This window comes from Schistocerca cancellata, chromosome 9 (assembly GCF_023864275.1).
Source record: "Schistocerca cancellata isolate TAMUIC-IGC-003103 chromosome 9, iqSchCanc2.1, whole genome shotgun sequence".
Lineage (NCBI taxonomy): Eukaryota > Metazoa > Arthropoda > Insecta > Orthoptera > Acrididae > Schistocerca > Schistocerca cancellata.
In genome coordinates, this window is record NC_064634.1 from 402,492,929 (window position 1) to 402,508,820 (window position 15,892).

Below are 15,892 nucleotides of genomic sequence, written 5' to 3' on the forward strand. Positions count from 1 at the left end.
AAGTTAAATTTACAGAAATTACAATTAAAACTTAACTCGTTTGATTAACTGAATACATCGAAAAATTGGTTCTTTTTAACAATTTCTTCTACTACAGGGGTTAAGCCAAATTATTTGTTTAAATGATGAAATTAACAAACATCATTATGCAAACAATACTTTTGACAAAACCGTTAATTACTTTGGAATTAATAAAGGTCTGGTTTTGGTAACATGTTTTCAAATAAAGCCAAATAGATTCTTTAAGAATACTATTAGTTGTTCTCCAAATGTTTATAAATAGTACAGATTTTATTTTTGTTTGCACGTCAACAATAGAATTTAAGTTACGAAACAATAACTGATTTCACCCTATAACAAAAGATACTAACTAGGAATAGTTGAAATAAATTAGAAAATCAATTATATACCTAAACATAAGCACAAAATTAGATCTGGTGTTACGTTCTTTAAAACTGAGAGCCAATTTTTCTCTTTTATGAAGATGCAGATTATACTCACATATGTTAATGTTAATTAAATGACAAAACAAGAGGGGAAGTAAAAATGTCCCAGCTTGCATCATCACAGACTGTGCAAGATACAGCAGCACCAAACCAGTCTTTAGACTATGATGACAACGACGACGACGACGATGACGACAACAACTGAAAAGACACTGATCAGCCAGAACATAATGACCATTCATCTACTAATTATATAAACCCTTCAGGAAATAGCAGCGTCACCTGGCAAGGAGTGACTGCTAGTTAGACACAAGCACAGTGCCTGTAGTATCACAGTGAGCGTGCTTTCCATGTGTAGAATGGGGAAGAGGGGTGATCTATCCAAGTTTGACTGAGGGCACACTGTGTTGGTCTGGAGGCTCAGCACAAACATTTCTGACTATTACACAACTTTTCAGGTGTTCAGGAGTGCTGTGGTGAGTATCTTCAGCATGTAGCGAGACCAAAGTGAAACCATGTCCAGACGTCATGGGGTTGGAAAACCATCCCTCATTACAGATGTTGGACGTCATAGGATGGGCAGACTGGTAAAGTAGGAAAACTGTTGCACAAATAACATCATACTTTTAAAACTGGATAGAGTACAAGTGTGTCTCAATACACAGTGTACCGAGCATTCCTAACGACGGGTCCCCTTGGTTGATGACCCATGCATGTTCCAATGTTAACACCACGACATCGGCAACTATGACTGCAAAGGGCACGTGACTATCGTCACTGGAAGTTGGCACAGTGGCATAGTGCTGCATGGTCTGATGAATCCTGATATCTTCTTCACCATGCTGATGGGAGGGCACAAATCCATTGTCTTCCAAGGGAACAGCTCCTTAACACCCATGCTGTGGGACTGAGACAAGCTGGTGGCAGCTACATTATGCTCTGGGGAACATTCAAGTGGCCATCCATGGGTCCCGTGGAGCTCGTGCAAGGCACCATGAATGCCAAGAAGTACTGCGCACTGGTTGCAGACAACGACGATCACATTTCCTGATGGCAACAAGGCAATGTGTTAAGGCCAGGAATGCAATGGAATGGAATGGTTCGAGGAACACAGTGGTGAGTTCCAATTGATGTTCTGGTCTCCCAATTCACCAGATCTGAACCTGATTGAATCATCTCAAATGTGCACAAATGTGGCGTCAGAGCTTATCACCCTGCCCTACCTGCAACTTACAGGAATTAGATGACTTATGTGACCAGATGTGGTGCGAACTCCCTCCAGTGACTTAACAAGGCCCTATTGTTCCCATGCCAATGTGTGTCACTGCTGTTATTCACAACAAAGATAGAAATATTGGATGTTTGGAAAGTGGTCATAATGTTCAGCTGAGCAGAATATGATTGAAATAAGTGTGTTGAGACACAGCTGAAATAATTAAAACTGAACAAATCTCCAGGGCCCAATGTATCCTACCAGATTCTATACTGAATTTACAGCTGAGTTAACCCCTCTCCCAACTATAAGTTTTCATAGATTCCTCGAGCAAAAAACCATGCCCAGCAGTTCAAAGAAAGCACCGATCACACAAAAAGGTAGTAACGAGATGCACAGAACTACCGTCCAATATCTTTGACAACCATTTTTTGTAGAATCTTAAAACATATCCCGAGCTCAAGTATGCCAATCAGCACGGATTCAGAAAACATCGATCATGGGAAACCCCTCTCATGCTTTTCTCACATGATGTACTGAAAGCTTTGGATATTGAGGATTCTTTTTTTAGAGAGGACGCAACATGTTATCTTGGATGGAGAGTCAGATGTAGATGGAACTTCAGGTGTGCTCCAGGGAAGTGTTTTGGGACTCTTGCTGTTCATGTTGTATATTAATGACCTTGCAGACAATATTAATAGTAAACTCGGGTTTTTTTACAGATGATATACTTATCTATAATGAAGTGCTCCCTGCAAGAAGCTGCATAAATATTCAGACATGTCTCAATGGCATTCCAAAGTGGCACAAGAATTAGCAACATGCTTTAAATGTTCAGAAATGTAAAAGTGTGCATTTCACAAAAAAAGGTAGCATCCTATGACTATAATATCAATGAGATGCAGGAAGCGGCCAACTCTTACAAATACCTGGCTGTAACACTTTGTAGGGATATGAAATGGAATGACCACAAAGGCTTAGTTGCAGATAAAGTAGGTGGTAGATTTCACTTTATTGGTAGAATACTACGGAAGTGCTATACGTCTACAAAGGAAATTGCTTACACATCTCTCTTGTGAACCATTCTAGAATACTGGTCAAGTGTGTGGGTCTCATACCAAAGAGGTTTAACAGGGGATATTGAACATATACAGAGAAGAGCAACACAAATGGTCAAAGGTTTGTTTGATCCATGGGAGAGAGTCACAGAGATGCTGAGGAAACTGAACTGGCAGACTCTTGAAGATAGACATAAACAATCCCAAGAAAGTCTACTAACAAAATTTCAAGAACTGGCTTTAAATGATGACTCTAGGAATATATAACAACCTACTATGTATCGCTCACATAAGTATCATAAGAACAAAATTAGCTTAATTACAGCACCACAGAGGTAATCATTCTTTGCACATTCCATATGTAAATTGAACACGAAGAAACACGAATAGCTGATACAATAGAGCACAGCCTCTCCCATGCACCTCACAGTACAGATGTAGATGACTGTTTTGGCTCTCACTGACTGCAGAGCACAAAAGTTTTACTGTCTAATAAGTGATGTCATATAGTTATTATACATATTTTGGAAGCAACCTTTATTTGAATCCCACAAATGACACAGATTTAGAATTTAGAAAACAGAAATCTATAAATAAATGTCTGACACTACAAAACCTGGAAAAGTATAATACTAATGTTAGCATGTAGCAAAAAGTTTTGACCTGCACACAAAGCATGCAAAAGAACTGCAGTGTATCTAGAAAAAAACTTACGGCTTGTTTGTGAAGAGCTCAGGGGCCAGATACTGTAGGGTGCCAACGAAAGAAGTACATAAGCTGCTTTGTTCAAGCTCTTTGGCATACCCCAAGTCAATCAGCTTGTACACAATCTGAAAAAGGACATAATAATAATAATAATAATAATAATAATAATAATAATAATAATAAAGCAGTAGTAATAATGAGACCCAAATACAGTCACTTCAGGTTGGACTAAACACGCATTTTCCGACTGATTAATCTAACAGTCATATAATGGATTTACATTTGCCAGGTCAATAAACAACAGGAAATGCAACATCACAAATGTAACAAAATATTGCCAGTTGTTTACTAGCACAATCATGCAGAGAGAGTTTTTAAATGTGATACTTATTTTTGAATTTCTAACAGAACAGTATACTACAACCATCCTTAACTTACTGAGGCATACTGTTAAAATTCCATCACCATACTTGTGCCACAGTGAAAATAGTCTCAGTATTATAGTTGCTTTCCTCTTAATAGGAAAATCACAGAGAAAATGATCTTAAACAAGTAAACCATAATTAATTCTTAATCTTGAAGTCCGTACTTGGACAACTGACAAGAGCAGTGAATCTTTAAAGGAACAGTATACCAATTTGAGCTGTAACATCTGCCAGATCTCAACACAAAATCCTAACTAATTGCAGCAGAATCTATTTATTTAACAGTATTTAATGGTATATAAAAACTGTCTTTCATTCAACATATAGAAGTTAAAGGACATGTTTGGAGTTTTTCACATCACCTGTTTATCCCAAGTATCCACTTTATTACATTTTGCACAATTGGTCAATTTCGGCCTTACAACTTGTTTTCAAGTGCAGTAGGTATTGAAGTATTCTACAGTTATCCCGTCATCAAATGCCATATATAGCTGGTCTGAAAGTGAGCACATGGCATGTGCCAGAATTAAAACCAGAAAGCTTTTTGTGTCCAGTAATAGTCATCTTGCTGTTGAATAACGTCAGAGAACATATATAGTGTCCTATAACGTGCACATTGTGTGTTCACTTTCCTATCAGCTACATCCACCATTTCATAACAGGACGACTGTACAACACTTCTAACCTACTGCACTCAAAAAAGGGCTGCACGGCACAAATTGGCCAATCGTTCACAAAGTAATTAATTAAATACTTGTGAAAAATGACTGAGGTGGAAAACTTCAAATTATCCTTAATAAATATATGGCTGAGGTACCCTACATGAAGAAAATGATGAACATATAAAAGCTGTGGAGCACAATTTAAAGAAGATTTTATGTTTACGAATGTGACTGCTGTTTTAAAACTGTGATTTACTGTTGACATCAGACTTCATAAGAGAGTATATCCATTGTGCAGCAATTGTCAGGATGCCCAAGGTAGGTAGAAATTTAACAGATAGGTCAGACCCAGGCTAACACACTACTATTGCCCAGCATTCCTTGATGTCACTGGATGGACAGTAGTGTCAATAACTTACATTCTCCTATGCAATAAGTGGTGACTGCAACATTGTTCCTGGGTATTTTCTTGCATGGATAGTGAAGAAATCATGCTCTCTGCTCTGGTGCATTTTCAAATGACTGCTAACTGCTGAATTTGAAGGCATTACATAGTTCAGGACTAAAAATGGAAACAGATCAAACAGAAGAAAACTGCACAGTCAGCTTTAGCATCCCTCTTAGTTGTGTATCTTTACTATTTATAATAATTATCACAAATTCTTGTCCTCCAAATTCTTGTCCTCAGATAAAGGGAAATGTCATTTTTGGTTGAAAGGAGATTGCATGATGAATGTCAGTGCTTCCATCATCTTTTTGCACTTCGAAATTATTTCTCTTTGGAAACTGGAGAAAACATTTCCAACTTCTGCCACTGAGTCTGCTAGTCAGGCAATGGAGATGACAGACCACCTTCACAAAATCGCAGCAATCCAATCTTTTGTAGTAAACATACGGTTTAATGTTTTACCTATCTGTGAACTGTCAATGTACATGCATTTGAAAGCAATGTGACATGCTAGATATTTTAATACAATATAAGGCACATAGGACATTTTAAACTTTTGAAGCCAATATTCACAAGCAAGTTTTCTTTGGTTCCTTCTTCGGTCGTATTGTATGATGAGTTCACATCTACCTCAACGTATGACTGTAAAGGGCATTTTTGTAACCTGTGTTGACTGGAACAGTTTAGAACTGCAGTGGAATGTGGAAATAGTAGGTCTATGTGACATCTTGGTTCAGTCCAAGAGTCAACATGTGTGTCTCTCTCATGTTTCTTATATCACTAGTGAGATCAATGAGCCGTCCTATACAAAACGGTGGGAAACACACCGTTCTTCCTATACGCATACATGGAAAAAACTTTCAAAAATCTTCTAAAAATTTTCTGATTCTCGGGGAATATCTCAAATGCAACATCTTGAATGTATCATTTACAGATCAACATAGTTACTTTCAGTTTCTCTTTTCGGTATGTACTTTGCAGTTTGTGCCATGTAGTGTGAAAGTAACTTTGTAAATGATCTCACATTTTGGTTTACACATGCAGTAACATTCAGGTGCACCATTAAAACATGATAAGTAATTGAAGATCATCTTTCTGATTATCCAGCGGCTCATGTATTACTTCCTTTGTCATAGTCATTCCATCGCACAAACCAAGGCCTTCGCAATGTCACATAAAACCACTAAATTTTCCTGTTACAGCATGCAGGGTACACAAAGATTTGCAAAACTTTTTTTTTGTAAAAGTTACTTCCATACTGTCAGTTTTTTGGCCCCACGTAGCAAGCAACAGCTACAATGTGGAGTCCAGCTTCTTTTGTTTCTTTTATTATTTATTCTGTGAGCTTGTAAGTTATCATCATGTCGAAGTCATGATATACTGACTGCTTCCGTGTATCAATTAAGACAAGGATTATCACCACCTGAAGATTTTCATCCTGATGATTTTGACACAGACCAAGTTCGCGTCAGATGAATCAAACATATTCGACTCTCAAAATTATTTCACTGAAGGTAAGAACTTATACCTGCTTGAAGGTTTTAATTAATTATGTTGTAGCACCAATTAAGTTTGTAGTCTCTTCTAAAATTTGCAAGGTACACTGAAGTAGCTTCATCTATTTTTGGAGTTCTGAACAGCATGGCAAAGTTTACTTCTGTCATCTCAAGTAATTGTATGCTTTCAGAGAAAGAGCCCTTAGTCTTGATGATATCTTCTGTGCCCAATCTAAGATGTTTTTCCTTTCTGAATATACATAGTACCTGCTCTAGTGTGACAGACTTCATTGAATAGTGTGTGTGTCACTACTGACAGAAAGTTTCATTTAATAATAGCTAAATATGGCATTGCCCTCAACCTTAACTTGTTTCATATATGCAATCATTTTTTCTATGAATCAGACTTCATTGTCTTTAGTGTTTCTTGAGGTCCTCAGTTTCCTCATCTCTCACCAACAAAGCTGCACCCTTAACAGCTTGTAACGCATATCTGTGTAGGCATATCGGAATGCAATTTAGCCGAGAGCAGTATTTGAATTACATGCCTGTACAGCACACAAGAGGAAGAGCATGCCCCATGCTTCTTTCTGTCTACTGGTCGAGGACCTATTGTGCTCTGCTGGAAGCTTTACAGCAGTGGAGCCGCTTGGTCATCACAAAGTCTGTGCGCATAGTTTCAGACAAAGCACTTGTGGGTTTTAAGCAAACCTGTGACATTAGCAAGCTGTTGCAGCTACGGAGTATAAAAGTGCTGTTCATATTTACCCACATGAAGTGCAAACTATACTATGTACTGAGACACACAAAGTATTATACGAAAGATGGTTTAATTATGCATCTAATGAAATAAAGATATCGCCTGAGCGCTATATGGAAAAGAAGTTACATAGATAAAAAAGTTTAGCTACAATGTGTGCACTTGATAATTTATACAGGGTGTTTCAAAAATGACCGGTATATTTGAAACGGCAATAAAAACTAAACGAGCAGCAATAGAAATACACCGTTTGTTGCAATATGCTTGGGAAAACAGTACATTTTCAGGCGGACAAACTTTCGAAATGACAGTAGTTACAATTTTCAACAACAGATGGCGCTGCAAGTGATGTGAAAGATATAGAAGACAACGCAGTCTGTGGGTGCGCCATTCTGTACATCGTCTTTCTGCTGTAAGCATGTGCTGTTCACAACGTGCAAGTGTGCTGTCGACAACATGGTTTATTCCTTAGAACAGAGGATTTTTCTGGTGTTGGAATTCCACCACCTAGAACACAGTTTTGTTGCAACAAGACGAATTTTTCAACGGAGGTTTAATGTAACCAAAGGACCGAAAAGCGATACAATAAAGGATCTGTTTGAAAAATTTCAACGGACTGGGAACGTGATGGATGAACGTGCTGGAAAGGTAGGGCGACCGCGTACGGCAACCACAGAGGGCAACGCGCAGCTAGTGCAGTAGGTGATCCAACAGCGGCCTCGGGTTTCCGTTCGCCGTGTTGCAGCTGCGGTCCAAATGACGCCAACGTCCACGTATCGTCTCATGCGCCAGAGTTTACACCTCCATCCATACAAAATTCAAACGCAGCAACCCCTCAGCGCCGCTACCATTGCTGCACGAGAGACATTCGCTAACGATATAGTGCACAGGATTGCTGACGGCGATATGCATGTGGGCAGCATTTGGTTTACTTCCGAAGCTTATTTTTACCTGGACGGCTTCGTCAATAAACAGAACTGGCGCATATGGGGAACCGAAAAGCCCCATGTTGCAGTCCCATCGTCCCTGCATCCTCAAAAAGTACTGGTCTGGGCCGCCATTTCTTCCAAAGGAATCATTGGCCCATTTTTCAGATCCGAAACGATTACTGCATCACGCTATCTGAACATTCTTCGTGAATTTGTGGCGGTACAAACTGCCTTAGATGACACTGCGAACACCTCGTGGTTTATGCAAGATGGTGCCCGGCCACATCGCACGGCCGACGTCTTTAATTTCTTGAATGAATATTTCGATGATCGTGTGATTGCTTTGGGCTATCCGAAACATACAGGAGGCGGCGTGGATTGGCCTCCCTATTCGCCAGACATGAACCCCTGTGACTTCTTTCTGTGGGGACACTTGAAAGACCAGGTGTACCGCCAGAATCCAGAAACAATTGAACAGCTGAAGCAGTACATCTCATCTGCATGTGAAGCCATTCCGCCAGACACGTTGTCAAAGGTTTCGGGTAATTTCATTCAGAGACTACGCCATATTATTGCTACGCATGGTGGATGTGTGGAAAATATCGTACTATAGAGTTTCCCAGACCGCAGCGCCATCTGTTGTTGACAATTGTAACTACTGTAATTTCGAAAGTTTGTCTGCCTGAAAATGTACTGTTGTCCCAAGCGCATTGCAACAAACGGTGTATTTCTATCGCTGCTCGTTTAGTTTTTATTACCGTTTCAAATATACCGGTCATTTTTGAAACACCCTGTATATAATGTCCACAGAGGCTCAGCAATCAGTTTGTTGCTTTTGATGAGACACATCAATTAAAATAATCGCGTTATCCATAACACTAGTAATTAAGGTGAATCAATTTAATTGGAAATTAATGAAATTCAGCTTAACTTAGACAAAGACAGATACACTGGCAGCATGACAGTATGTGTTGGAAGCAAGTACTAGTAACTACACACAATTTAGATCACAAGATTTTTATTTTTTATTTATCATTTTTATTGTTTGATGTTAAATTTACATAGTTTCGCCCACAGTTTGAATTCTACCAAACATACATAAATTTTGACTACAGCAATGAAAAGATGACACAAAATCTGCAATTGTAAGCTAAATAACACAGATGCCAAGACCATAAAAACTCAGATTTACAGACAGCATTTCAATTAAATATATGTAAAGTTGTAAATATTGGGGATCACATGAGGGACTTGCGTGATGCCACTGGGAGCACTTTTCACAGGAGGGAGATGCTGAGAATTTGAGAAGGGATTAGCGATCACGTGAAGGACTTGCATGACATCACTGGGACTACTTTTCATGGGAGGGAGATGATGAGAAAGAGAGAAGGGGTTAGTACTTGGAGGGGGTGACCTAGGCTTTGAAAGGGTTGCAGCCAGGTTCCTCATAACATGTCCGTAAGTGGTAGTTTGTCTGTCGGGGTCGGTCTGTCTGTCAGTCGCAGCTTAGTAAGTGTGAGGTCAGAGATGATTGATTCGAGGAGTGGTTTAGCTGTGACTTAGGTGTCTGAACATATGCTGCATTTCGTGTGGACTAGGATGAATATTGTGCAGTGTTTGACTTAGTTTATGGTGCAGTCACAGATTATTTGGGATCAGTTTGGGCTCTCATAATTTTGCAGTGTGCCGCAGCAGTTAGCGTAATCATTATTTGAATTCCATATCTAACCAAAGTGTAGGACAATACATCAGTGTGTCAGCTAGCCTTGAGTGACAATATTTTATCATAATTTGTAGCTGTGAACAGCCTGCTGTTTTCCAGTTGGTTTATTAATTTATTAAATTTATGGTGCATTTCTATCCACCAATGTGACTCTAGTCATATCATTTACTGTTGCGTAATAGCTCATGTTGATCACCAGAAACCAATAACAAGTGTTGTGAGCTCAATAAATTTGATTTGTGAAATCTTAGCTCACTCGCAGTTGCATTAATAAATTAAAAACCTGCACTTGTGTTTCAGTCTCACAGTTAGTGGAATTCAGACCAGTTTTCAGTAACCATAATAAAGTTGTATTTTAAATTAAAGTGTCACATTTTAGGAAATAAAATCTGCCCCAAGATGAACAGAAGCAGAGACCAACTTCAGCAATAAATTATAATTTAATTACACATCTCTCTCCATCGCTTTAGTATTAACTGTCCAGTCAACTCTTCTGTTTCCGAAAAATGACTGTTCAAGTTATTAATGCACTTTTTTAACACAAATATCACACACAAGCAACAGTTTCTTTCTTTGATAACCAATACATAAAAGTAGATAGTCAGTATGTGCTTACAGACTCTCAGTAATACACTATTAATAAGAACCAAAACTTCGCATTTCACACACACACACACACACACACACACACACACACACACACACAGAGAGAGAGAGAGAGAGAGAGAGAGAGAGATATTTTACTATACTTAGAAAAGTGTCTGTTAATGCCTGTTAAAGTAATTAAGTAGTTAATTTGTGCCTTTCCACCTACACTACTATAACAGGCTAAGGAATTATGAATTTTATCTCCAAGCCATTGAGATATTTTTTCAAATCCCATATGCAATACTCGGAGAGAACATATTCTAAGCTTACCGTCACAGTACCAACACTTATTATATCCTACTGCTTGCACTGATACCCAAGTGCATTAAACAGTAACAGAAGAAATATTGAATTTAATTGATGAAAGGAGAAAATATAAAAATGCAGTTAATGAAGCAGGCAAAAAGAAATACAAACGTCTAAAAAATGAGATCGACAGGAAGTGCAAAATGGCTAAGCAGGCATGGCTAGAGGACAAATGTAAGGATGTAGGGCTTATCTCACTAGGGGTAAGATAGATACTGCCTACAGGAAAATTAAAGAGACCTTTGGAGAAGAGAGAACCACTTGCATGAATATCAAGAGCTCAGATGGAAACCCAGTTCTAAGCAAAGAAGGGAAAGCAGAAAGGTGGAAGGAGTATATAGAGGGTCTATACAAGGGCGATGTACTTGAGGACAATATTATGGAAATGGAAGAGGATGTAGATGAAGATGAAATGGGAGATACGATACTGCATGAAGAGTTCGACAGAGCATTGAAAGACCTGAGTCGAAACAAGGCCCCCGGAGTAGACAACATTACATTGGAACTACTGACGGCCTTGGGAGAGCCAGTCCTGACAAAACTCTACCATCTGGTGAGCAAGTTGTATGAAACAGGCGAAATACCCTCATACTTCAAGAAGAATATAATGATTCCAATCCCAAAGAAAGCAGGTGTTGACAGATGTGAAAATTACCAAACAATCAGTTTAATAAGCCACAGCTGCAAAATACTAACACGAATTCTTTACAGACGAAGGGAAAAACTAGTAGAAGCCGACCTCGGGGAAGATCAGTTTGGATTCCGTAGAAATACTGGAACACGTGAGGCAATACTGACCTTACGACTTATCTTAGAAGAAAGATTAAGGAAAGGCAAACCTACGTTTCTAGCATTTGTAGACTTAGAGAAAGCTTTTGACAATGTTGACTGGAATACTCTCTTTTAAATTCTAAAGGTGGCAGGGGTAAAATACAGGGAGCGAAAGGCTATTTATAATTTGTACATAAACCAGATGGCAGTTGTAAGAGTCAAGGGACATGAAAGGGAAGCAGTTGTTGGGAAGGGAGTAAGACAGGGTTGTAGTCTCTCCTGATGTTATTCAATCTGTATATTGAGCAAGCAGTAAGGGGAAACAAAAGAAAAATTCGGAGTAGGTATTAAAATCCATGGAGAAGAAATAAAAACTTTTAGGTTCGCCAATGACATTGTAATTCTGTCAGAGACAGCAAAGAACTTGGAAGAGCAGTTGAATGGAATGGATAGCGTCTTGAAAGAAGGATATAAGATGAACATCAACAAAAGCAAAATGAGGATCATGGAATGTAGTCGAATTAAGTCGGGTGATGCTGAGGGAATTAGATCAGGAAATGAGACACTTAAAGTAGTAAAGGAATTTTGCTATTTGGGGAGCAAAATAACTGATGATGGTCGAAGTAGAGAGGATATAAAATGTAGACTGGCAATGGCAAGGAAAGCGTTCCTGAAGAAGAGAAATTTGTTAACATTGAGTATAGATTCAAGTATCAGGAAGTCATTTCTGAAAGTATTTGTATGGAGTGTAGCCATGTATGGAAGTGAAACATGGACGATAAATAGTTTGGACAAGAAGAGAATAGAAGCTTTCGAAATGTGGTGCTACAGAAGAATGCTTAAGATTAGATGGGTAGATCACATAATGGAATAAGGAGTATAATGAGGAAGTATAGAACAGGATTGGGGAGAAGAGAAGTTTGTGGCACAACTTGACCAGAAGAAGGGATCGGTTGGTAGGACATGTTCTGAGGCATCAAGGGATCACCAATTTAGTATTGGAGGGCAGTGTGCAGGGTAAAAGTCATAGAGGGAGACCAAGAGATGAATACACTAAGCAGATTCAGAAGGATGTAGGTTGCAGTAGGTACTGGGAGATGAAGAAGCTTGCACAGGAGAGAGTAGCATGGAGAGCTGCATCAAACCAGTCTCAGGACTGAAGACCACAACAACAGATATCATTACCGTAACTGTGCCAAGTCCGGCACTTTCCGCACTTGTTTGATGTTGCTGGGCCCGGTTGTCGTCTATAATGTGCGACTGAGTGTTCAGGTGTTTTGTTTTAAGTTTCCTGTTGAGTTTCCTTTCGGTATGATATACACCAAGGCTCAATGAATGTTTCTTGTACTGAACTATGCAAAAACAGAATCATATGTGGAATGTCAGCTTGAATTCATACCGAAATTTCCTGCTATTCACATTCCCAACGATTCGTAGATGCAAAGATTAGTGAAGAAATTTCACGAGAATGGATCTGTGTTACACAAACAAAGGGCTAGAGAACCTAGTGTTTTAATTGAAAATAAAGTAGGTGAGCTAGAGGAAGCCATGGAAAGAAGTCCGAGAAATCTCTGTGCTGTTTGCACTTCAGACTGGTGTGTCAAGAGCATCTGCTCACAGAGCTGTGCACAAACTGAAATTGAAACCATACTTACAGTGGTAGTGCACCAACTGAGGAACTCAGATACTGTTGCTTGACATTGTTATTGTAATTGGCTGTTACAGTCTGTGCTTGATGGGGAAGTTGATCCCGAGATGCTTTTTTGCTGATGAAGCATGGCTATACTTCTCAGGATACGTAAATTTTCAGAATAATTGACACAGGAGCTCCAAAATTCCACATGAATTACACCAAAAATCTCTGCTCGATGTGAAAACAGGAGTGTGGTGTGCAATTAGTGCAAGCCGAATTACTGGACCTATCTTTTTCATGAAACAATATGTTCTGACAGATAGGTGAACAATACATTGCACCCCCCCCCCCTTTTTTTTTGGAGAATTAACACCTAACAAAAAGCTGTAATGTTATTTCATGCAGAACAATGCAAGACTACACATCGCTAATGCTTCTATGACAGCAATACAGAATGTTTTTGATAATACAAAAGTTGAATGACCTCCTCATTCCTCAGATCTAAATCTGTGTGATTTTTATCTTTGAGGGATGTTAAAAGACAAGGTGTATATAACCAAGCCCCATACACTCAAAGAGTTGGAAGACAAGGTTTGGCTAGTCATTTTCCTGATTTCGGCAGCCAAAATTTGTCGAGTGTTTACAAATGTGTTCACATGTCAGGCTGCTGTTACCACAGACACACATCACTCTGAGCACCTACAGTAAATAAAGGTAAGCTCAAGTTAATCTGATGGCAACATTGTTTATGCTTAACTCAGAGAAGTGCACACACAGCTGATAACTGGCAGATTAGTGTTCAAGATTTGGATGTGGCGGCGGCCAGCGGATGCAGTGACAGGGGCCTTTGGCCATGCCATGTGATGCACGGACATCTCCTGAGCATCTTTCGTGAGACACCCTGTATTTCCAAAGCATCTTAAGCAATCTGTTAAATTTTATTGGAACTGACATTTAAAAAAAGTGCTGAGTATTATACACACATCAAAAAAAGTTTTGCATCACCTCAGTTCTGAGAGCTCCGGAACCTATACAGAAAATTGGAATATAGATCAACATAAACATCATTTCTGCCCTTTTTATTACTCATGAAAACCACACGTTGTGTGTTGTACCACCATACAGCAAGACCTTCAGAGGTGGTGGTATTGCTGTACACACTGGTACCCCTAATACCCAGTAGCACATCCTCTTGGATTGTCGCATGCCTATATTAATCGTGGCATACTATCCACAAGTTCATCAGGGCACTGCTGGTCCAGATTGTTCCTCTCCTCAACGACAATTCAGCGCAGATCCCTCAGAGTGGTCGGTGGGTCATGCCATCCATAAACAGCCCTTTTCAATTCATCCCAGGCATGTTTGATAGTGTTCATGTCTGAAGAACATGCTGGCCACATTAGTCGAGTGATGTTATCCTGAAGGAAGTCATTCATTCACAAGGTGTGCATGAACTGTCATCCATGAAGACAAATGCCTCGCCAATATGCTGCCGATATTGTTGCACTATCGGTCGAAGAATGGCATTCACGTTTCGTACAGCCTTTACGGTGCATTCCATGACCACCAGGTGCGTATGTCGGCCCCACATAATGCCACTCCAAAGTATCAAGGAACCTCTACCTTGCTAAATTCACTGGACAGTGTGTCTAAGGCATTCAGCCTGACCGAGTTGCCTCCTGTTCAATTTTATTGGAACTGACATTTTAAAAAGTACTGAGTATTATACACACATCAAAAAAAAGTTTTGCATCACCTTGGTTCTCAGAGTTCTGGAACTTATACTCTCCGACAATTGTCTGGTTGAAGGCAAATATGACACTCATCAGTTAAGAGAATATGATGCCAATCCTGAGTGGTCCATGCAGCATGTTGTTGGGCTCATCTGCACCGCACTGCATGGTGTCGTGATTGCAAAGATGGACCTACCCACGGACGACGGGAATGAAGTTGCACATCATGCAGCCTATTGCACACAGTTTGAGTCATGACACAATGCCCTGTGGCTGCATGAAAAGCACCATTCAATATGGTGGCATTGCTGTCAGGGTTTCTCCGAGCCATAATCCGTAGGTAGCAGCCATCCACTGCAGTAGTAACCCTTGGGCGGCCTGAGCAAGGCATGTCATCAACAGTTCCTGTCTCTCTGTATCTCCTCCTTGTCTGAACAACATTGCTTTGCAGTTCCTGTCTCTCTGTATCTCCTCCTTGTCTGAACAACATTGCTTTGGTTCACTCTGAGATGCCTGGATACTTCCCTTGTTGAGAGCCCTTCATGGCACAAAGTAACAATGCGGACATGATCGAACCGCGGTATTGACCATCTAGGCACGGTTGAACTACAGGCAACACGAGCTGTGTACCTCCTTCCTGGTGGAATGACTGGAACTGATTGGCTGTTGGACCCCCTCCATCTAATAGGCGCTGCTCGTGCATGGTTGATTACATCTTTGGGTGGGTTTAGTGACATCTCTGAACAGTCAAAGGGACTGTGTCTGTGACATAATATTCACAGTCAATGTCTATCTTCAGGAGTTCTGGGAACCGCAGTGATGCAAAACTTTTTTTTTTTTAATTTGTGTACAGGGTTACATTAAGTCTGGGAACACTTTCAATTATCTATTGCATAAGAACTAAACACTGTACAGATATCATACATATTGCATTTT

At 39.7% G+C, this 15,892-nt stretch overlaps 1 protein-coding gene across 6 annotated transcripts in view; it reads right to left on the reverse strand.

Moving 5' to 3' along the window:
• Positions 1-15,892, reverse strand: part of LOC126101121 (inhibitor of nuclear factor kappa-B kinase subunit alpha) — a 168,447-nt gene that overhangs the window by 115,820 nt on the left and 36,735 nt on the right. For all 6 annotated transcript variants that reach the window (XM_049911806.1, XM_049911802.1, XM_049911805.1 and 3 more), the window contains exon 5: positions 3,432-3,547. In XM_049911806.1, coding sequence (XP_049767763.1) covers positions 3,432-3,547 — 116 coding nt within the window. The remainder of the gene's footprint in view (positions 1-3,431; positions 3,548-15,892) is intronic.